Raw genomic sequence first — 24886 nt, 5'->3', positions numbered from 1 at the left:
CAATTGGCCTCACACCTTAAATAATCTGCAAGCCATCCACCTGTGACCATGTGTATAAAATATGTTAGCACAGCAGTAAACAGGCTATTATTTTTTCCCTTTCGTTGATTGCCTGCTCCTTACATATTGTTTACAATTGAATATAGCTAAAATAGCCAAGCTGCTGACACGTCAAATCTAGCTCTTTTAAGGTCCAGAAGACAAACAAACATTCTGCCATATTGTTTTGAGCTAAACTGTCACCTCTTTTTAGCTTTAGAAATTTACAGTACAGAGACAAGCCACTTAGCACATGATGTTTGTGTGAAATTTTCTAATGGCAACACCACCATTAATGCCATTATGCTCCTGCCTATCTAGAGCACTGTAATTTTCTGTATTTCAAATGTTGGTTGAGAAATGGCAGCACAGTGGCTCAGTGGTTAGCACTGCCTCCGCACAGCACCAGGGACTCGGGTTCGATTCCAGCCTTGGACAAATGTGTGAAGTTTGCACATTCCCCCCCCCCCCATCGGCATGGGTTTCCTCTGGGTGATCCAGTTTCCTCCCAGAGTCCAAAGATGTGCAGGTTAGGTGGATTAGCCATGGGAAATACAGGGATAGGGTAGGCGATTGGGTCAGGGTGGGATGCTCTTCAGAGTGTCGGTGTGGACTCATTGGGCCAAATGGTCTGCCTCCACATTCTAGGAATTCTGTGATTCTGAATCTCCAACTAAGTTACTTGCTGTGGCAGAGATCTCTTTCCAGTAATTGGTTAGATTCGTAGAGCTGTACAGCATAGATACAGATCATTCAGTCCAACTTGTCCATGCCGACCAGGTATCCTAAATAAACCTAGTCCCATTTGCCAGCATTTGGCCCATATCCCTCTAAACCCTTCCTATTCATATACCCATCCAGATACCTTTCAAATGTTGTAATTGTACCAGCCTCCACCACTTCCTCTGGTAGTTCATTGCATACATGCGCCACCCTCTGTGCGATAAAGTTGCCCCTTGGGTCCCTTTTAAATCTTTCCCCTTGCACCTTAAATCTATGCCCTCTAGTTCTGGACACCCCATCCCAGGGAAAAGACCTTGACTATTCATCCTATCCATGCCCGTCGTGATTTTATAAACCTCTGTAAGGTCGTCCCTCAGTCTCTGATGCTCCAGGGAAAATAGCACCAACCTATTAAGCCTCTCCCGATAGCTCAAATCCTCCAACCCTGGCAACATCCTTATAAATCTTTCGAAACCCTTTCAAGTTTCACAACATCCTCCCTATAGCAGAAAGACCAGAATTGAATGCAGTATTCCAAAAGTGGCCTAACCAATGTGCTGTACAGCCGCAACATGACCTCCCAACACCTACACTCAATGCCCTGACCAATAAAGGCAAGCATACCAAATGCCGCCTTCACATTCCTGCCTAACTGGGACTCCACTTTCAAGGAACTATGAACTTGCACTCCAAGGTCTCTTTGTTCAGCAACACACCCCAGGACTTTACCATTAAATGTATAAATCCTGCCCTGATTCGCTTTTCCAAAATGCAGGTCGTAAATTAGATGGCACTAAGTCCCTACCCCCTCTTTTTCTGTTTTAACCTGTTGCCCCCAGAAAGAGTTGAGGTGATCACTAATAACAGCATTTAACTTTTATAGAAAATCATCTTCCAAATCTCCGATGTTTTATGTATCATCACACCAATGTTTTCAGTGATTTATTCTTCCTTTTCCTTACAGGCTGCAAGGACCAAAGTGTGTTTTCAGTTGTGATGCTGGAACTTACTTTAATTCTATGAGCAGGGAGTGTGAGAAATGTCATGTATCCTGCGCAACATGTGCAGGTAACTTTGCTGTTTAAACCATCCTTTTTTGTTGTTGAAACATTGAAAATTAGAGCAGGACTAGGCCATTTGGCCCTTGGAGTTTGATCCACCATTCAATATAATCATAATCCCTCTTAGCCCTAAGAACTATATCTAATTCCTTCTTGACCACATTCATTATTTTGGCCAGAATCCGATTCTGCAGCAGAGAATTCATAAGGCCCAGATTTCTTAGACTGTGATCCATGGTTCTGGATTCACCAGTCATCATGAACATCTTACCTGCATTCACCCTGCCTAGCCCTGTTTGAAGTTTATAGGTTTGTTTGAGAACTGTGTGATTCTTTTATACTCCAGTGAATATAGTCCTTACTGATCTAGCGTCTCTTCATAATCTGGCCATCCCAGGAATCAGTCTGGTAAACCTTTGTTACGCTCCATCCATAGCCAGAATGTCCTTCCTCCAATTAGGAGCCCAAAACTGCATACAATACTCCAGTATGGTCTCACCAAGGCCCTTTAGAGTTGCAGCAAGGCATCCCTGCTCCTTGCTATGAAGGCCAACATGCTATTTGACTTCTTCACCACCTGCTGCACCTCCATAAGAATAATTTGTTTTTCAGATGGATGGGAGGAGCACAGCAGAGTAGGGAAAAATAGTTTATCTGACTGACTAATTGCCAAGGTTTTTTGTCATTTTTGGTGATCTAAGTTGGACCGTTTAATTGGTGTAGGTATGCAAGTGCCAATGGTATTTTTCCATCAAATGAATACTTTTTAAATTTAGCATAAAATGTATGCGTTTGATATTATGTCAGTGTCCCAAGCATTAGATGTTTATTTTGTTACTGTAGAAGGAGTTGGGAAGGGGTACAAATGAAGCAGTGCAATGGAACTACTCATGGGGGTGTTCAGTCAATCTTCTAATTTTTCATTTAGTCAATCAACTGCGATTTAAGGTGGATTTTATGTATACAAATATATATCATTTATATTAGAATTTAGATTTAAGTTAGTGGCATGTGGATTTTGTCTGTATATGAAGGTTTTTAATTAACTTGGAAACATTTCTGTAACCAAGGCGATTTATTTATTAAATACTATACACACTTGGACAGAGTTTCAAGTTTGTAATTTTTTTAAAGAGGTCAAAGGCATCAAGTGTTAGGGGGGAGAAAGTGAAAATATGGCAACGAGACAGAGGATCAGCAATTGTCATATTGGAAAGTGAAGCAGGCTCAAAGGGGTGAATAACCTAGTCCTCTTTTCTGTGATTCTAATGAGGTTTTCTTTTGGGTTTAGTTTTGAGTGAAAAAAGTAAACGGTTGTGTGTTAGGCCTTCGTTTTTTTTTGTTTCTTTTGACTGGGGGAAACACCCATAGCTTAGAGAAGAACGTTTAGGTTTCAATTTGGCATTTTTGCAGAAGACTTGCCTAAAGCTGGATATGTTAAACTGTTGCTCCTGTTGAGAAGATACTGTTTTCAATTGTTAAGAAATATGTTGCCCTAGTGTAAGCTATTTAGTTTGAAATTTCCAAACCAGAAGCGCTTAGTTACAATTCTGAAAGCGTTATTTGAAGCGCAGGAAGTCTAAACTCAGTTGTATGAATGCGTCAAAAAGAGTCTGGCAAATTCTCATGACAGAGTAAGTTAAGGTAAATTGAGCCTTTTAGGGATAAAAGAGAAGAGAATTCTCCCTTGTCAGTGCTGGGAAGGATTGCTTATGGGATTAATGGGCTTGTATTTTACTAGGTGGTCCTAAATCTTTGAAATTGTTGAGTAAATAATTTGTTTTATTCTGTTCTTAATTTCTTTTGCATAATAAATGTGTGATTAAAATTGAACCTGAAGCATTGCATGATTGCTTCAATGAAAGACCACCTCATTAAAACAAAAGAGATGATGCATCAAGCCAGATATGAGTATGAGATTTAAATTGTCCACTAATGATAGTTGGGTTTATAACATTATGTATTGTCCTCCATAATTTATTAAAAGCAGTGCAGCATTGCATCCAAGCAGTTCTTCTCCTACGTTTGTGAAATTTGAAAGGGCTCAGAAAAGGTTTACGAGAATGTTGCCAGAGTTAAGAGTATTTGAGCTATAGAGAGAGGCTGAATAGGCTAGGGCTATTTTCCTTGGAGCATTAGAGGTTAAGGGGTCACCTTAGAGGTTTATAAAATCATGAGGGACATGGATAGGGTGAATAGCCATGGTCTTTTTGCCCAAGGCGGGGACGGGGGGCAAGTCTAAAATAGAGGGCATAGGTTTAAGATGAGAGGGGAAGGATTTAAGAGATCTAAGGGGCAACTTTTTCACACAGAGGGTGGTACATGTATGTAATGAGCTGCCAGAGGAAGTGGTGGGCGCTGATGCAATTATAACTTTTAAAAGACACCTGCAGGGGTATATGATTCGGAAGGGTTAGAGGGATGTGGGCCAAATACTGGCAAATGAAATTAGATTACCTTAGGATATCAAGTCAGCACAGCCAAGTTGGACCGAAGGGTCTGTTTCCATGCCGTATATCTCTGACTGTATGAATACATTATTGAAGTTGAGTTATTTTGGATGTTATCTTTGCTTCAGCACTGATTTGTTGCTGGCATGTGGATGAACTCCAGGTTGCAAATAAATGTGTTTAGTTCAATCGTTTCTGTTGGATTACCAGACTGCAGCATGAAGATAACAACTACAGAATTTCATGGTTGGAATTTCTGAATAGATGTTATTAAAACTAATATACTGAATAAATAAATATCAAAAACACTTTTAACTTGGACTCTACTTCTGCTTCCACAAGAAATGAAAATAATTTAAAACCTGTGCTAACTTCACATCAGGGAACTGTGGTTGGAGCACTGAGCAAAAAGGTTTTCTGTTTGCAGGAGAAAATTGTTGCTCTCACAGTGATAGCTACTGTCCATTTTCTTAAAATTGTTTTCTTCTCCCTTTGCTTGCAGTAGTGCTGACGTACTTTGAAATGCACAACTTCAAAAATCCCCTGATCGAGATTGTAGAGTGAAAAATTGCTTAAAAATAGCACGTGACATTTAATATTTGCATTCATTTTGTGGAATGTGTCCTATAAACATCCATCAGACATGTAGATATAAACAGGCAAAAATGGGCTGAGATTGCAGTCAAATTCTCATCTACCAAATCTGATTAAATAGTATGTCCAGCAATGACAAAGTACCATATTTTCAAATCATGATTCAAATCTCTGACCGAAAGATTGGACATGAGCTTTCCCTTTTCATGTTGTCACTAAGTGAGTGTCTTTTTAGTAAGATGCGACTTCTCAATTTGAATCTGGAGGATCTACTTTGCAAACCATTTTCTACTGCAATACCGCTTTGAGGCTTGACAACTATGACAACTTTTAAAGTTTTCAAAAAGATTTGTAGCTCGGGTTGTGGATGAGGTTGTAGACATGCTCACTGAGCCGATGGGTTTGGTTGCAAACGTTTTGTCACCCTCCTAGGTAACATCGTCAGTGCGCCTCCGGTGAAGCTTCGATGTTCTGTCCCACTTATTCAAACGAGCCACAACATGTTGCAGCAACCCGGAACTATGCAAAGCAGAACAGGAACACTTACACGAAGTTTTCAAAAGACATGGATACCCAAAAAGCACAATCCGCTATTACCTCCAAAACAGACCACGACGGGAAGACAACATGACCAGACTCACTAATCACCCTACCATACATCAAGGACTTTTCAGAAATGACCACAAGACTACTCAGACCCCTAGGTATCAGAGAAGCCCACAAACCGACAACCACCCTACGGCAGCAACTGACTAACGTAAAGGATCCCATACCCAAAACTGGGATTATATACAAAATACAATGCAAGGACTCTGAGAAACACACCGTAGGCCAAACGGGAAGAAAATTGACAATACGCATACATGAACACCAACTAGCCACCAAGAGACACGACCAATTCTCATTTGTCTCACTACACACGGACAACAAGGGACACAAATTCGACTGGGACAACACATTGATAACAGCACAAGCCAAACGGAGACATGCCAGGGAATTCCTGGAGGCCTGGTATTCCAGCCGGAAATCCATCAACAAACACATTGAATTAGACCCTGTGTGCAAACCACTGAGAAACAAAACCATAAATAATATCAATCGCCTCAGCAAACTGAGGCATATAAGTAACAAGCGGGACAGAACACCAACGCTTCACCAGAAGCACACTGACAATGTTACCCAGCAGGGTGACACAACATTTGCAACTAAACCCACCGGCTCAGTGAGCATGTCTACAACCTCTTGATGAGTGGGAGGGAGGAGGAAATGGCCTGTTATGGCAAGTGAAATTGTATGTGGGGGAGAAGGGCATGATGGTGGTCAGCCATTGCTGCCCCTGAGCTTGTGATGCAACCCCACTTAAGATCCTTTCCCCACTTCGAAAGCCCTGATCTACTGTAACCATAATTATGTTTGTTTCCTGTGTTGCAGGTCCAGGCCAAGAGTCCTGTACACAGTGTGCTGCAGCTTACTACCTGGAGGAATGGAGATGTGTGCTGAGTTGCAGTCTTGGCTACTATATAGATCAGACATCTGAAAATGGTGAAAAAACATGCAGGAGGCAAGTTGTGATTATTAGAAAATGAAATTGTTAAGAATGACCACATATATTTTGCAGTTTTTTTTTATGGGTTGCGAAGCATTATTAAGCTATGCCAATCTGCTCCTCCACAATATATTCACCATCTGCCTATTTTTGAGGAGAAACATTGAATTATTACCCAAATCTGCAGAGGTGTTTTTCAAATTGATTTTTGAAGATAGCTAACTTTTTTTTTGTTTGTTTCACTTTTTGAAGCCCAGCGTTGTTAAACACCTCAGGATTTAGCAGTGATCTAATTTCTCTACTTGATTTCAAAGTATACCCTTTTACGCAAAAGCTCTGACTGGCTTTGCAGAAAAATCTAAGTTAATTGTGTAGCGCTAATCAATTCCTTTCCTTTACATAAACAATCTTCTTTAAATTTGCGTTTATGTAGAACCTTCCTCAACCATGGAATGTCACAAAACATGTCAGAAGTATTTCTGAAATATAGGCATTGTTGCAATGTCGGGAAAACATTCAAACAATTGAATGAAAATGTTAGGTATTTGCTGATTTTTTTTTTAAATGTTCTAATTCTGAATATGGGTTTTACTGTGTTCCACTCTTCTATTTTCTCATCTCTAAATTATTCAGAAGAAGTTATAGAATTTGTACAGCACAAAAGGAAGCCATTCAGCCTGTTATTTCTCTGTTTGCTCTCTACAAGGACTGTTCCCCTAATGCCACTTTTCCCTGTAGCCCTGCAATTGTTTCCTCTCCTGGAAATATTCCAAGTCTCTTTTGGAAATCACAATTGATTCTGCCTCCACCAAACTCTTGGATGGTGCTTTGCAATTCCTAATCAGTCAGTGTAAACAGTCTTTTTCCAGATGCTGTTACTGTTTCTACCAATCACCTTAATGCTTCTCAATCCTTCTAACCGTGGGAATAGTTTCTCTCCATTGCACTGTCCAGATCCCTTATAACTTAGAATGTCTCTAACACATCTCCTTTCAATTTAGTCTTCTGCAAAGAATATGGCTGCAATGGCAGGATTCTTGGCAGTGTGGAGGAACAGAGGGATCTTGGGGTCCACCTCCATAGATTCCTCAAAGTTGCTACCCAAGTTGATAGAGTTGTAAAGAAGGCGTATGGTGTGTTGGCTTTCATTGGCAGTGGAATTGAGTTTCAGAGCCACGAGGTCATGCTGCAGCTCTATAAAACCCAGGTTAGACCACACTTGGAATATTCTGTTCAGCTCTGGTCGCCTCATTATAGGAAAGAAGTAGAAGCTTTAGAGAAGGTGCAGCAGAGATTTACCAGGATGCTGCCTGGACTGGAGGGCAAGTCTTATGAGGAAAGGTTGAGGGAGCTAGGGCTTTTCTCATTGGAGTGAAGAAGGATGAGAGGTGACTTGATAGAGATATACAAGATGATGAGAGGCATGATAGAGGGGATAGCCAGAGACTTTTTCCCAGGGCAGAAATGACAATTACAAGGGCACATAATTTTAAGGTGATTGGAGGAAGGTATATGGGAGATGTCAGAGGTAGGTTCTTTACACAGAAAGTGGTGGGCGTGTGGAATGTGCTGCCAGCAGTGGAAGTGGAGTCGGATACTTTAGAGACATGTAAGCGACTCTTGGATAGGCACATGCATGATCGTATAATGTAGGGTATGCAGGGTAGTTTGATCTTAGTAGGATAATAGGTCGGCACGATATTGTGGGCCCAGAGGGCCTGTACTGTGCTGTACTGTTCTCTGTTCTCTGTTCTATGTTCTCTAATCTGTCTATGGAACTGAAGTTCCTCACTTATGGAGGCATGTCTGTGAATCTTAACTTTGCCCTTTTAATACCTCGTATCGTCCCTAAATTGCACTTCCCAAAAATGAACACTCTACTCCATTAGGAGCCTAAACAATATTATTAAAACTGCCTACTCCATGCTTTTATTTATGAAACACAGGATCAACCTGCTCTGGCACCTTCAATGATTTGTCTACACCAGTTCCATTGCTTCTGCTCTCCTTTTTTTCCCCATATTGTCTCTCTCTATTCTTGCTACAAAAATGAATCACTTGTCACTTCCCTGCATTAAACTGTTGCTACAGAAGCAGGCCAGGAGCTGGGAATTCTGTGGCGAGTAACTCAACTCCCGTCTCCCCAATGCTTTTCCACCTTCTATATGGCACAAGTCAGAAGTATGATGGAATATGCTCCATTTGCCTGGATATGTGCTGCTCCAACAACATTTGAGTAGCTGAACACCATCGTACAGCAGCCCACTTGACAGCTCACCATTTTCAACAGACACTCCCTTTGCTGACACAGTGTACACCAGCTATAAGATGCACTGCACCAACTCATCCAAAAACGCGTCAAAAAGTACTAGCCAAACCCACAATCTCTGCCACCTAAAATGTCGATGTCAGCAGATGTACGGACACACCACCATCTGTAAGTTCCCCTTCAAACTACACACCATCCTGACTAGGAACTGTATTGCCGTTCCTTCACTATTGCTGGGTCAAAATCCTGGTACTTCTTCACTAACAGCACTATGAACACACCTACTCCCCAAGAAGTCAGTTCACTTCCACCTTCTCAAAGATAGTTACAGATGGGCCTAGCTAACAGTGTCCTATTAATTAATTATGCATAATTAAATGTAATCTGTCACTTGTCTGACATTCCACCATCAGCGGCTATATGCCCTTTTCAAGTTTAACCCTGACCTTCTCAGTTTGCAATATCTTACACAGTTTGTCAACTGCAGACTTCGGGAAAGATCAGCATACTGGGGCTAATTTGGAATGATCACGCTGAAGAGCTAACAGAGATAATTGGCCAAGTGGCCTCATTTTGCTGTAACTATCCATGATCCCTTTTGTCTGACCCAGGGTGTTAATGGAGAGGAGCAACATGGGAAACATGAGGAGGAAACCTTTGTACAAACTATACTGCTACTCAGGAAGAGATGCACAAACCAATCAGACATCTGATGCCACTCTTCCTTGTGAATTCAGAAAGCCCCCACAGCACCAAGAGCTGGCTCCTATAGACTACTCGCTTAACACTATAAATGTTAATGGGTTCAACAATCAGCAGGTGCAATTGTAACATAAACACTAGAACTGCAACTTTGTGGATTTTGGGAACCTGTTGGTTCAGTTGCTAAATACTTTGCAATCTGTTCTCCCAAAATTTAATGATGTGTAAACAATTTTTCATTTAAGATTTTGGATCAGCAATTGCCTTCTATTGAAAAATCACTTTCTCTCTTCCGGTATGTATTTTGCTTGTATTTAGGAAAATATTTATGGGACTTTGGGAAAAAAAATGTAATTTTTTTTCAAGGTGTGATGCAAGCTGTTTAACTTGTGCCGGCCAGGGAGAAAGAAACTGCAGTACCTGTCCAAGTGGGTATAATCTCGAGGGGGGAGTCTGTGTGGTTGGTACCGTTTGTAAAGATGGTGAGTACTGTTGTTTTTCATCAATCTCTGCTCATGAGAGTAAAAGTAAATCAGTTCATTTGGCAGCATTAATGTTATTTGAAAGCCTCTAACTGTGGATGGTTTGTAATTCAGCTTCTATTTTGTCAGTAAAAGTTCTACTTATGCTTTGCAGTGTCAGCTTAAAAAATTAAGGTACTCTTCATCCACCTATCAAAGTGGTTTTGGTATTTGATAATGGCACATGGTTTTGATTTCTGCTACTTGACTATGAATTACCACTCCCACTTATTTCTTTCTACCCTTTAATGAATGTGCTGTTTCGGTACAGGCTGGTAGTTACACAGTCACTTGCCCAAAGGCCAGTCTTTTGTATGAGCCCATAGAATGATCCATAACAGAAGCCCAACCATTTTCATTCAGTATACTCTGCTGATTTATAAGAGACACACATGAAATGTCTGAGAAAAAACAATTTAATGATTCAGTGAATAAATGCTTAAGTAGCAAGGCATATAGGCACAAATACTTGAACAGGTTGATTCAAAATATCTAGGTTCAGTTCATAATATATTTTTAAATTAACTGATTACAGCAGAAGTTTTGTTAGGTGGAACTGCACTTTGCTTCAGGTACAAACATAGCTGGGAATATTAGTATCCCATTACTCTTGCAGGAAAGTGTGATTGTGAGGTGAGGATAGTCCTTTTCAATTTTGGCAGGTATTCTCAACTGTCAGAATCTCGAGTTGCCTGAATATTTTGTGTTTTAGATGGGAATATTTGAGGTATACTAAATGGCAAATGATTGATCGGATTTTCTTCCTGCATGCTTTATATTCTTAGATTGTGTTATTTACAAGACCGTCCTTTTGGAAAATTTTATAGTGAAAAATTACAGGAGGAGAAGCAATTATTTCTACTGGTTTGTCCCTGCTGGCTTGGGGAGGTCTTGGATTTCTGTCAGTATGTGATCCAAAAAAAACTCAGCAAAATAATTTCCTTGGTTGGATTGTGCTGCCTGCAGGCTAAATATTCCAAGGTCTTCCAAACGAGTGTCAGAATGCATTTTTATCATTTCCACTGGTAGTCATTCTTTATTTTAAATGGTTACTCATGTATCATTTGCAGTGTGTACTATGGAGGACTTGTCTATTGCAATTGCAAATATAGGTTTTGTTATTTTATGCTTTTTTTTCTAGATTCCTATTTTGCTTTCTTTAATATGATTAAACAGTTCTTTTGTCCACGGTTATGATTCACTTTCATGATGTTTTAAACAACTGTTTTCTAATGTCTTCCTGTTTAATCTTTTTCCCTCTTCAAAATGGAATAAAATCAATTCCTGTTTGAAAAAATGACAACTTACTTCCTGTCGGACACAATTGCTTCTGATGAACAAAAAAAAATTGCTCTGTCAACCTCTTGACTGATTTCTTCTGCCTTGTCTGAAAAATCACCTACTTCGTTCCTCTGCTTCCAACTTCCTTCAACCTTCAAACTCCTGTCTCTGTGATCCCGATCTCTGGAAAGCAACGGAAGAATCGTGGGCCGAGGGAAGTTTCTGCGTCCTGGTGAAAAAGAACAGCCTTTGCCAACGAAAAGTGCTTCAACAACTGTGTTGCAGAACATGTTCACTTAAAGGTTGAACAGATGACCACAGGGTTTCCCCCTCCTTTGCTCCTGTATGCACACATGTAAATTCTTTTAATATTAAAAAATAGAAAGCCACCCTTTCTCCTCCTCCAAGCAGGTGGGGAACTGTGTGACAGAACTTTTATTGGTGAAGCAATTACAACAGACCTACCTTTCACTTCAGGTGTTTACTGTCTGACATCTGGAATAACTAACTTGTCAGTATTTTACTTTTATGACCAAAGCGTGTAATGCCAAACTTTCTATTTGAAATGAGATGTATGATTTTCTCTCCATCTCCCACTGTCAAACCCTCCCACCCACTCTTCAAACTCCATCCCAATAGCCCCAAGTTGAGGATTTGCTTTTCGGAAGGATTTTCTTTCCTGGTTATTTTTGTACAATATTGAAAAGTTTACATGATTCCCAAATTGGCAGGTTAGTAAATGAATTGGTGTTTACATTTTAAAAATAGATACTTAGAGAAATTCAGACCCCACCAGACACTCAAATATCAATATTGGGTGATTCCAGTTTAGTATGGACAGGTATGTAGGTGGGAAATTATATACATCTTTCTAGCTGGGGAACAACAAACTGCTAATCTGCATGTTCATATTAAACCTCTTCTGCAAAAATAACTTGTAAAGTTCATTCTATTTAAACTTTTAATCAACATTAACTAACCACCTGAAGCTTTCAGTATATCGGTCCTGGCTTGTATGATGCTGATGATAATGCTGGTGTCAGTGATGGAAAATGCTGACATTCATATCAATGTTCATGGTAATGATTGTCATAGAATGTTTCAAAAATAGAAGACAGCAGTTCATGAAGCAATCTCCCCTTTCAATCTGCAGTGAGTTGTTGGCGCTCAATAATCATGCCATTAAAGCAAAACCTAGTAATGTCTTTTTGGCTGCAAGTACTGACAAATTAATCTGCATTCGACTAATATTCTTTGTTACACAAAGCTTGATTTCCTTCTCTCTTGTCCAAACTTATTTGTTTTTGCTCTGCCCTGGCGTGTTTATCATTTTTACTGTTTAAATACTGACTGGAAGTTTCTAATTTTCTGGAATTTTAGACCATACCGTTTTCAATAATTTAGGATTACTCACACAAACCTTTTCGATTACCAAAATCAGCAGTAATGGCCATGAAAGTATATGCTCAAACTGTGATTTGTACACAGATATGTATCAAAATAAACCTAGTTTTATGTAGACCAAAATTTGTCCAAATTGAACCGAGATAAGCTGATGCAGGTAATCGAAGTCTAACCCCATCTTTCTGTGCAGTTAAACACCTGCACAGAATGGTATTTTACTGCCAGAAAGATTGCACATTTCAAATTCTTTACTAATCTTCAGTTGTCATGCCACTCACACCTGTATAGATCTCTGGGCTTTAGTCTCTGTTAATATGGTCAATAAAGTGGACTGATGAGCATGGTGAACAGGTTGTCAGACATGTCTGCTAAGATGGAAAAAAAAAATCAAGTTCTCAGGTGCATTGCGCGTATGGCGTGGCTCGTTAGCTTTGGGCTGAAATAAATTCTAAAATCGCATGTTTGTGTGCATTTACAAGAAAATCTTTCACTTCAGATTAAGACTGTAGAAATAGGCCAGCTAAATTTAATGTGCAACGCAGTATGTTGCACTAATGGTGCTTGGAACGTATGGTGACCTGTGTAGGTGTGACTGCAGCTCGTCTTCAGGGGAATTTGCTCCCTTTCTAAGGCACAGGGAAAGAAAGCCCGATAATGAGAGCTTGGGCTTCTGAAAATGTTAGATCTCATTGGCTGGTGAAGCTTAAGGTTCTACCTCGCAGCACACTCCCTTCTACCATAGTCAAGTTTAACCTAAAACTTGGAATGACAGCAGCATAGGTGTTGGAAAAGCTCCTTTACCTTAAAGGGAGTTGTGTTATCAAAAATCTGTGGTGTACAGGACAAACTCAAGCTAAGACAATGGAACAAACTGCTGTTTTGTATGCTGTGGGCATGGAGACCTCTTTGCTCAAGGGCAGCGAGAGCTTGCCTTTATTGATACATGCTGTTTTTGTTGATTTTCAAATGTTTGTGAAAGGATTGGTGTATGGCAAGACTAGAAGAGGAAATTCACAATGAATTTGGAAAGCAACCCTACTTTTTTTTTGTCTCTTCCCTGTTCTCCCTACTGCAGCCCTCCCATAAATGGTGCTGATTTTTGATTTGACTAATGATGGTGTAGTTTTCCTAATTCATTGCACTAAATGTTTTCTAATTTCTTACACTGATGTCTGCAGTGATTTTGAAATTCTGCTTGGCCTATTCCAATTTATTATTACACACTCATCACATGTACCGTACCCAACAAAAATCTGAGCTCTCAAGATCCTTTTTTACCCCTTGCCACCTCCAGTGTGCAAGTATATTTGATGAAACCCATTTAACTGAACCAAGGCTTTGACAGTGCATAAAAGAATGTTGCTTCCCTATGATCCCTTACAACAAATGTGGAGCAAGCATATTCCCACATTGCACTGAGCTATTGGTTATCATTGTCGGATTAAAGGGACCCCCCACCCCCACCCCCTTATAGCTTATCATTCCTTGAAGTTGATATTTAATGAGAAAGAAATGGAAATTTTTTCTAATTGTTCCTTTTATTATATGTGCATTAGCTCCACTATTTAAATACCGCCTTGGTCTCATGGTTTTTAATTAAATTTTAACTTGGTCTGATTTGTTTAAACTTAAGTAAAATATGTATTCATCATAATGGACATGGATTGTAAAGATTTTGTCAGATGCTAGCAAAATGAAACACTAATACGACAAAACAGGCGATAATCTAGTTTACATTTAGCATAGTGTCATTGTCATTGAATTCAAGATCACGTTTACTGATGGTTACTGTACATGTGTAAAATGCTCAGTCATTATGTGTAAAATATTGTAGTCCTGTTGTATTGGATAATGCCAAAAATCAGTAATTCCATATTTTATTTTTGCTATTAAATTAACCTTAATTTCATATTTCAGTCTTGGAAAAATCTTATTAAAAGTCTTGTTTAGAATATCACTGTGTGCAAAAGAGCTTTCTATGTTTTAAAAATATGTAGTTTGATAGTTTTAACTGTAAAATGAAAGCGGCATTAAAATCAGTTCAATAAAGTTTAAAAAGTGTTTTATATACAAATATTGTATTTGTGATATTATTTGGTGAGGAAGCAAAATATATGGGTTTTTTTTAATAATTAAAAGACAGTAGTCACTAATCTCCCTCCATTTAAGTGGTTTCTCAGAAGCTACTGGAGAAATGTAATTCAAAAACTTACTGCACTAGTTAGGAATATCGATCAACAGATAAGAAAGCTGAGTAAACATGCAAATAAAACTAAAACTGAAACAGAAACAAAAGTTACAGGGGGAGCTCCATGCATCTGGCAGCATTTATGCAGAGAAAGCAGAGTTAATGCTTTGAGTCCCGTGATCCTCCTCCTTCGGAAGAAGGGACTTGGAACGTTGGCTCTGCTTTCTCTTCACAGATGCTGCCAGATCTGTTAAGCTCCTCCAACAATTGGTTTTGGTTTCAGATTACCAACATCTGCAATTCTTTGTTTTGTTTTATGCAAATAATACTCACCAGTTTGCTATTTCAGTGAATGTGCCACTGTATTTTGCAGAAAGAGTCAGTGAAATCAAATTACACGGCCCAACTTAACGTCTGTAACTGTGCCCTGTTATAGAACAGAAGGCTCATAATCACAAGAGCCTTCATTAGTTAAGCAAAAACTGTTAATAGCCTGACATACTGCTTGCCATTAGATACAAAGTTGCCTTAATAACTGTTTTATGTTTGTGATAAAATGGAGAAAATAAGCACCTGTTTGTGGCAAAGTTTCGATGATGCTAGCAGGAGGTAAGATTGGAATATATGAAAGCTCAATGAACAGCCATTTTTCTTTCTATGGGCACCAAATCCAGTTGTGCCACTATGTTGATGCCCAACAACTCAGCACAGACATAGTGTGGAACTGAGGGCCATTGTTACAGGACTAGGTTCCAAATCCCACAGTGCACTTGTATATAAATTGTCAGCTCATCTGAATTACAGCGAAAATATCACACTGAACTTGTTAAAATTTTCAGTAACACTTCAGAACATTTTTTTGTTACAAACTTCAAAAACATTACTTGATCTGATTTAAATGTGTAGGCTAATATTGTAGCTGCAAACTTAAGAACTGAGTTGAAAAAACTCTGAATTATTGCCGTACAATTGATTTATTGGAAATTTGCATCTCAAAACTTAATCAACAAATAATTGAAACATAAGTACAACAGTTCATTAGTTGTGACATACAAAATCATTTGAAAGCATTTGAAATTTTAGTGATGTGTTGGAGTCAACTACAAAAATGCAAGATGTGCTGCAGGGGCTGGAGGGAGAAATTAAAGAGCTACTAACTGATTTCCCATGATGCTGGTAACTGAATTGAATAGAATACTGTCATAGGACTGACCTAACATAATTTACAAAGAGTTATTTTGCTATGGTGGAGTTATAATTTAAGATCACACAGTGCAATTATTTTTAAAAAACCTGCCCCTTCAGTAAATGAGTTTAGTTGTTGAGACAGTAGTGCGAATGATTGTATTCTGACCTGAAATATGAAATTTAAAATGTAAAATTACACCCCACCCCCCACAAAGCCTCCCTTGTGCACTCTGTACATGTTATTTCTGTCCCAGTCCTCCTCCAGCCTCCCATTCTCTTTCTGCTCTTTGCCAAGGACCTGGAATCTTTCTCAATCCAGAACCTGCTGACTATTTTCTCAAAAATGTCCCATTAATATCCCAGACTAGGTTTATTGCCAACTAATGACCGCTGTGGATAATGGGGTGGAAAGGATTAGTCTCAGCACTATTCAACTGCAGGTCTGATTTAAACAGAACACAATAGCCAATGGCTGCCTTGAAATCACGCTTAAATTAGACAATGAAAGAATTGAAAACTAATTTAGGAGAGCCAGAGGCTTAGGTTGTCTGACTACCGACTACAGAACTGGACATCCTCTGAGTGCATAAACGAGAGGAGGGAGGTCCTCTCTGTCAAGAGTGGCAGGAACTGGTCACATAGCCAGACTGAGGGGCATGGATGGAAATAACTGGCCTAATCAGTAAAAGCAGTTTGGATCCAGTGCCGCAGGGGTTAATGACCTGATGTGCTCTGACAAGTTGAGTGCAATTCCTAACAGTAAGGATAGGACACTGGTGCCTGCTGTTCCTGAACGTGGGAAGGGTTTGTGCCCATGGCACTTACCAGCACCTCTGGCTCAGAGCTATCATTGTACCTACACTGGAACATACAGCTTCTGGTCGCAGACATATAGAAGAGTTCCCTAATATACATTATAATTACTACTGAGGAGGGAACGGTGTACATCACCTGAACCATAGTCAATGTTTTCAGTTAGAGTGGCTATAGTGATTACAGAGTTTACTGTGTTTATTAAGGGATTTGTTGTACTCTACCCAATCTAGTAGCATACTGCTAATCTAATAACATACAGAGTAATTAGTACTGGGAAGTCTGACTACTGCAGTGGCTTTAGCTCTCCAAGGTTTATTCACATGATCTAGTGCCTCTCAATAATGAAAAAATAGAAATACTGAGACCATGTCCCTCTCAATCACCAGATCCTAACAGCAACAACAATGGTCTGAAAAGCTACAGCTGCATGTTGCAAGTTCACTCTCTGCCGTTGCAGATTCAGCCAATGATGACCCTTGTATGTAATAGTTCAGTGTGAAGGGCAAGACTGGCAGGAGTAGAGTACATTCCCAGGACATTGTGGGAAGGTCGGGAAGTGATTGCTGGGCCTCTAGCAGAAATATTTGAATCATCGACAGCCACAGGTGAGGTGCCAGAAGGTTTTGAGGATGACTAATATTGTGCCATTATTTAAGAAAGGCTGCAAGAAAAAGCCAGGGAACTACAGACCAGTGAGCTTGAAGTCATGGGTGGTTAAGTCTTTGGAGGGGATTTGGAGAGACAGGATCTACATGCATTCGGAAAGGTAAGGACTGATTAGGGATAGTCACTATGGCTCTGTGTGTGAAAGATCATGTCTCACAAACTTGATTAAATTTTTTGAAGAGCCAAGCAAAAAGATAGATGAAGGCAGATCAGTAGACATTGTCTGCGTGAATATTAGCAAGGCCTTCAACAAGGTTTCACATGGTATACTGGTAAGTAAGATTAGATCACATGGGATCTGGGGAGAGCAAGCCAGTTGGATTCAAACTTGGTTTGACGGTAGCAGACAGGGTGGTGGTGGAGGGTTATTGTTCAGACCAGAGGACTGTGACCAGCGGTGTGCCACAAGGATCGGTGCTGGGCCCACTGTTGTTCATCAGTTATATAAACGATTTGGATGAGAATATAGGAGGTACGGTTTGTAAGTTTGCGGATGACTCCAAAACTGGTGGTTTTGTGGGCAGTGAAGAAGGTTAACTAAGTACAACAGGATCTGGATCAACTGGGCCAGTGGGCCAAGGAATAGTAGATGGAGTTTAATTTAGATAAGTGTGAGGTGTTGCATTTTGGTAAGACCAACCAGAGTAGGACTTACAGTTAATGGCAGGGCCCTGGGGAGTGTTCTCAAACAGAGAGACATAGGGGTGCAGACACGTAGTTCCTTGAAAGTGGCTTCACAAGTAGACAGGGTTTGGCACACTTGCCTTCCTAGATCAGAGCATTGAGTACAGGAGTTGGGATTTCATGTTATGGCAGTACAAGACATTGGTAAAGCCGTATTTGGAATACTGCATACAGTTCTGATCCCCTTGCTATAGAAAGGAAATTGTTAAACTGGAAAAAGTGCAAAAAGAAATCTGCAAGGACATTACCAAAACTAGATGGTTTCGAGTTATAAGGAGAGGCTGGATAGGCTGGGACTTTTTTTTCCCCTGGAGCATTGGAGGCTGAAGGGTGACCTTAGAGATTAATAAAATCATGAGGGGCATGGATAAGATGAGTGGCCAAGGTCTTTTCCTCAGGGTAGGTGAGTCCAAAACTAGAAGGCATAGGTCTAAGGTGAGAGAGAAAAGATTTAAAAGGGATCTGAGGGGAAATTTTATCACACAAAGAGTGATGCATGTAAATGAGCTTCCAGAGGAAGTGGTAGAGGTGAGTACAACTACAATAGTTAAAAGACATTTGGACAGGAACATAGAAAAAGTTTAGAGCGACAGGGCCAAACACAGGCAAATGGGACGAGTTCAGTTTAGGAAACCTGGTCAGCATGGATGAGTTGTAACAAAGGATGTGTCTCCGTGCTGTCCGACTCTATGACTAAGATCGGGTGGCATGCAAAAGGAGATGCCGGAGGCAGCTGAGGACTGCTTCCTCATCCAGACATAGATACAGGGCCTCAGAGTTGCAGGAAAGAAGGCATTCCCTAGACCAGCAGCAGATCTGCTTCCATGAGGTATTTCTTAGGTAGTGCAAGGTCATGGCCTGAGAATAGAGGAGTTAATCCAGTCTTTATTTGCTACTATGGCTTTGGGCTTTGAATGGCTTCCTCCATTGAAAGAGTCATTAACCTCTTGGAGAGCCTTATGTGTCAACATTCTGAATACGTACAGGTACTGCATACAGATGGACAGAGAGCACGTGCTGCACGATAACCTTGAGTGATCAGTAGTATTGACAGTGCAGGGCTTTCTGGAGTGGAAATCATTTGTGTGCAGGGAGAAATTCCCTCTGGCCAGCCTGCGGCTAAGAGGAGGATGAGGATAATATCCCTCATGGAAACTCCTTGACCCTTCTGATAGCGCAAATTTCTGGGCCCAGTGGCAGAGACATAGCAATAATGCTGTTACAGCTTCATCTGGAAATGCATCCCTGGCACCCATGTCCACAAAGAGGGTAACTGCCATGTACATCTTAGCCACAAATGGGCAAATGAGCAGCCTATCTCTACGTCACCCAAGGCCACGCAAACTATGTAGATGTGGCCAAGCAGGGTAACAACAATGTCTGTCGATTATTGTTGTGCCTTTGTACTGTTTTATTTAAATACTGACGCACAAACCCAAATGACTGAACCTTCTTTTATTAATGATGGGAAATGGAAAGAGGGATAAAATGGCAAAGGCAAGCAAGGACCTGTCTAGTGCTAGTAACATCTCTGGGCAGATGTGCATTCTTCACTGGCAATAATCACATGTTCCAGTCTATGTTTTCAATGAAACTGTTCACAACAAACAACTCACGATGAGTTCGATATCATGCCATTGTTTTGGGCTCACAGCGGCTGAGTTGGAATTGACCTGAATTCTGACACTAGCAGCATCGTTACAAGACTCTTGAGTCCCTCATCAATGCCGGCCGCCTTCCTGAGCAGCTGGGTGGCCTGCATCTTTCTCTTCCAATGCCATGTCTCGTCATCTCTAATGTCATGGTTATCTTTTTCCTCAAATGAGCTGAATCCTTGCAAGGCTTTGCCTTCCAGACCTGTCTGGAAGACCATGTTATAAAAAGTGCAGCAGGCCACTGGAATGTGTGAAATCCTTGGAGAGTGTACTTCAGAGTGAAATGCAGCCTGTATGGAAACTGGGATCTTGACTTCAAAAGCCCAATGACCTGTTGAGTGCTAATCCATGTGAACAGATAGTTTAAGTTGTAGCGCTTGTGTCTAAATCTCATAGGTGCGTGGGTAACCAATAGTCAACAGAGTATCTTTTGACCCTTGGAATTAATCCAGAATTTTTTTTTTTGGACGGGTGGTGCTTGAGTGAACAGTTGCACTGCAGAATTGTATCACACTGACTGATCACTGAGGACCTTGAAGGCCCCAAGGGTGCAATTAATGCTACCCTGCTGCTGCAGTAATCCATCAATGGAGGCCGAACCATTGTCCTCTGAGACCACATCTGTCTGGATTTGAATGCACTGGCAAGCTCTTACAAAGGGCATACAGTGACCTGCGAGATGCAATAGAGTGCAGCAGTTTGCAAGCTGCTACCAAGGCCCACAACAAATCCTTGGAGGGAGCTGGAAGTGAAGACATTCACAGCTACTGCCAGGGTATGGAGACTAAAGAAGCAGGGTCTTTGGTGATGAGGACACAGATCGCAGTGACCATCTGCCTGTGAATCGTAGCCTCTTGATTTCAATCATGTCAAGGTTTCCAATTTTTTGATCAAATGCTAAGAGCATGTTCTTCTTATCCTTCCAGCCATTCACAACATTCCTCAGTCATCCTGATGCTCTGAGCTCCGTCCATCTTGCAGATGATTTATTGTCATCCCCAATGAGCCCAAGAGCTGAGGGTCGTGTCCCCTTTGTCAGCTACTGCCTCCTATTGGCTCAGCTAGCCCCGCCATTGAGCTCAGGTGTCTTGCCCTCTTCTTTTATGCCTGGAGGTCTGATCTCCTGCTTGATTTACATGTTCATTGCCCACTTTTCCCTGTGTGTTCACCAGTTGGTGTCCAAGCACTAGGGTTCAAGTCCCATTCTGCACTGCTCGTCTTTTGTAATACACATCAAATGTTTAGGGTGCTCATGACTGGTCCATAAGACATAGGAACAGAAGTAGGCCATTCGGCCCTTTGAATCTACTCTGCCATTCAATGAGTTCATGGCTGATCGGATACTCTCAACTCCATTTCCCTGCCTTTTCCCTAGGATCTTTAATTCTGTTCCTAATAAAAAATCTGTCTGTCTTACCATTGAATGTACTTCATGACCCTACCTCAGTTGCCCTCTGCAGTAAAGAATTCCACCATTTCAGTACCCTCTGAGCTGCATGTTCACCTCCATTCACCTGGGTCTGCCACAGACCGCATATACATTTTTGGAGCCCCATTAAAATCACATCTTGCCCCTTAATGAGTTATTTCATAATATAAATTATGGGGTTTGGAAACCAGCAAGCCAGTTGGCACTACTATTTTCACTCATGCCTGCCTCAGTTCTCTGCAACTTCGTTGTCCAAAGCTTGCTATCTATTAGTTATTTGATGAGTTACTTTGACGGTGTAGTTCCACAGATGAAGTTTATAACTACTCCGGTTGCGAGAAATACTACAGCATGCTGGAATTTCCAATTACCATAATTGGTCCAGCATTCCAAATTGAGCCAATGGAATCAGATTGAAGAAAGGGCCTATCAAACAGAAATTTCTTAGCAATCCCCAATTGTACATTTTCCCAAAAAAATCATTTCTGGTTGTTCACACTGATTTACTAAACTGAAGAAATTATTTGGAGTGATTTTATTCATTGGTTTTCTCCTTCCTATGGTTAGTAGCTAATGTCAGACAAGGATTTGTAAGAGTTCATTCCACCTGTCAGCAGTGATTTACAGTTTAAGCCATTCAATGAAGTTTTGTTTTTTATATAGTTTTGTGTCTGATCAGTTTTTCTGTGACAATCCAATTTTTTTAAAGTTACCATTTAGTCTTTGCCCCTTCAGTTTTCTATGCAAAATGAATTGTTTTGGATTTACCTGCTATTGAATGGCATTTAAGAACCATCTTCCTGAAGCATTTGTTGTCTGTAGATTTTAATATCATGCACATAGTGGCAAGTCTAGATGCCTTAATTTTTGTTTTTGAAGTTTTTAAAAAGTGTCAAATGAACAAGGCTAATAAAAGTCATTGCTATTGCTGCACAGATGCCATAGTAACTTCAGACAAAAGGTTAAAATCAGAAATTAAAATATTGCTGACTGACATATGCCACTCTACCCGTAGCTTCAATAAAATGGCTTCTCAATTAATTACCCCACTATTCAAATGCAGTGGTCAGCATGAAGGTGCTGTATTTGTGGGGTAGAGGTAAACCACCAAAAATAAATACTCATTTAACAGTCCAATTTTAAGTACCACCACTTAACCTCTATGGTACTGAAAACCAACCACTACAAGCATGTGGACAGATTCCTTCAACTTCTTAGTTATTGATTGATTTCCTTTTCCTTGTCTGTTTTATTTGTCTTTCTGTATTTGATTTTACTTTGCATTCAGTCATTCTAACCTACATTTCCCTGTCCTCATTCATAATCTATTATAAAATCAGAGTGGTTACAGCATAGAACAAGGCTGTTTGGCTCAGTGTGCATGCTGGATCTCTGTCAGAACAACTCTAACTGCCTCCCCCATAGCTTTTCCCCTTAGCTCTGAGCAGTTTTCCTTCTTGGATGTTGATTAAATTTTGTTTTAAATGACTCTAGTGAACCTGTCCCAACGTGGTCTCAAGCAGTACATTCCAGATCTTAACCACTTGCTGAATGAAAACTTATATTGCCATTGTTTGTTTTGTCAATTACTTCAAATCTGTCCTCTGGTTCTTGATTACTTAGCCAATTAGATTCACCAATTGTATCCAATTCTGGTAATGAAGATGTGTCCTGTTGACTGCGGCATCTCCATTGGCCAGAATGTTGCAAACCATAAAATGAGTACTCCATCATAAGTAACTGCTCTCCTGATCTCCCAAAGATTTCCCTCTTCAAAGCTGAAGCCAGACATGTGAAAGAATTCTGTCTGGATGAGTGCAGTTCTGACAACATTTGAAAGATTTAACACCACCCGGGATAACGCACCCCATTTGTTTGGCACCTTATTTACTGTTTTTACCACTGGCACACTGTGCCTAAGATATTCATAACCTACACTATGCACTGTAGCATCCCACCAAGGCCTCTTCAATGCTTCTACGACCTGGAATAATAAGTACAGCAGGAATGTGGCCTCTGCAAGTTCCTATCCAAGTTAAATGCCACCCTGACCTGGAAATACCGTCATTGGCTCATTGCTGCTCAAAATCCGCCAGTTACTTAATAGCACTGTCAGCATACCTTCTTCATGTAGACTGCAGCAGTTCTAGAAGACAGGCAATTTTTGAGGGCAGTTAAAGGAGAACAATCCCATGAATGGTTCTTTAAAAATAATTTGTGTCTCTTGTAACAGCACTATGCTGATTCAATCTCTCACTTCCACTAACTTGCACAAAATATCATCAACATTAAATGACAAGGAAAACACAAACTAGCAGTAGGCACTATTCACTCATTTGCCCAGCAACTTGTGTGTTGCTGTGTTTATTTCTGCCACACACTATTGTCACATGCAATTGGCTGTTCACAAGTCCTTGACAAGGGCCCTTAGTGAACCGAGACACATTCACAGTGAATCTTGTACTGCATAGAAGTTTACCCAATACGGATGTTGAGCCCACTTGTCTGCAGTTGCCTGAGTATCTCTTTTACCTTTTTGGAACAGACGTGTTTTACCGACAATTCTCATCCTTTGTGGTCAGATCCTTTATTTCCTTGCTGATTTCCGTCAATATGTTAGGATGTATTTTATTTTTCACGGAGTTCTAATATTGTTCAGTACAGTTCCTTAACTATTAGATTGCTCTGATGCATCCTGGTGCCCTCCTTTTCCCATTTGTGGCACATTTGTGACATTATGACCTACTCATTTCTTATTTCCATTATCCTTTAATCCTTTAGTTTGCTTTTTCACTTTGAATTAGTCCTATCTTTCTGTAACAATATTTACCTAGGAGGTGTATATAAACTCCTTTATAACAATCTTCATTTGCCAATTTTTTTTCCATATCCTGTTTAATTTATAAATAAGAAATTTGAATGCATTGAAGGAGAGTATGATACTAAAGTTTGCATGACTGATGGCAGGATAAATGAAATCAGTTAATTCAACAAGAAAAAAATAAGTCATACCATTCTGACAATTGATTTTGTCATGAACAAATTTTGCTACTTCCCCAGGATTATCAAGTACCACTCTCCGCTCCTATCTATCTCCTTCAATAGTTTTTTCCTCGCTACTTCCTCAATAACCTGCATATCCTATTTTTTTTTGTTCTGCTAGAAATCAAATTTTAGCCCCAACTTCTTTTAGTCATTTTTTTTTATTTTGGAGAATAAATTTGATTTCAGATGCAAATAGTCTATAAGCTCCTGACTTGCATTTATAAATAAACATTCTCTAGAATAGACATTATTATAGAAAGCATATTATATGTAGGACACAATCTGCAAAGGAATAACATTATGTCAAGTTTGTAGCAGATGGAGTATTATATGGGAAAATGTGAGATTATCCACTTGGCAGGAAGAGTGGGAAAACATAATATTATCTGAATGAAGAGAGACTGCAGATTATTACTGTATAAAGCAACCTGGGAGTCCATGTACATTTCTTGCTGTCTCTGCTTGCTTTTTTGTAATTAAGCCAATTAATGGCATATAAAAATATGGAAGCCTTGCTGAATTTTGGTCTCTATTTAAGAGACATACTTGCACTGGAACAAAAATAAAATTGCTGGAAAAGCTCAGCAGGTCTGGCAGCATCTGTGAAGGAAAAAACAGAGTTAAC

General features: G+C 40.1%; 1 protein-coding gene across 3 annotated transcripts in view; it reads left to right on the top strand.

Annotated features, from left to right (window-relative positions):
- pcsk5b (proprotein convertase subtilisin/kexin type 5b) overlaps positions 1–24886 on the top strand; it is a 355500-nt gene that overhangs the window by 220071 nt on the left and 110543 nt on the right. Inside the window, exons 18-21 of one of the 3 annotated variants that reach the window (XM_048595074.1) lie at positions 1727–1830; positions 6299–6428; positions 9751–9866; positions 11387–14613. In XM_048595074.1, coding sequence (XP_048451031.1) covers positions 1727–1830; positions 6299–6428; positions 9751–9866; positions 11387–11493 — 457 coding nt within the window. In that variant the 3' untranslated portion in view covers positions 11494–14613. Of the gene's footprint in view, positions 1–1726; positions 1831–6298; positions 6429–9750; positions 9867–11377; positions 14614–24886 lie in introns of those variants that run through there. The other 2 variants (XM_048595073.1, XM_048595072.1) reach the window with 2 other exon arrangements.

Source organism: Rhincodon typus, chromosome 3 (genome assembly GCF_021869965.1).
Source record: "Rhincodon typus isolate 14 chromosome 3, sRhiTyp1.1, whole genome shotgun sequence".
NCBI lineage: Eukaryota > Metazoa > Chordata > Chondrichthyes > Orectolobiformes > Rhincodontidae > Rhincodon > Rhincodon typus.
This window is presented reverse-complemented; position numbering and strand designations above follow the sequence as displayed.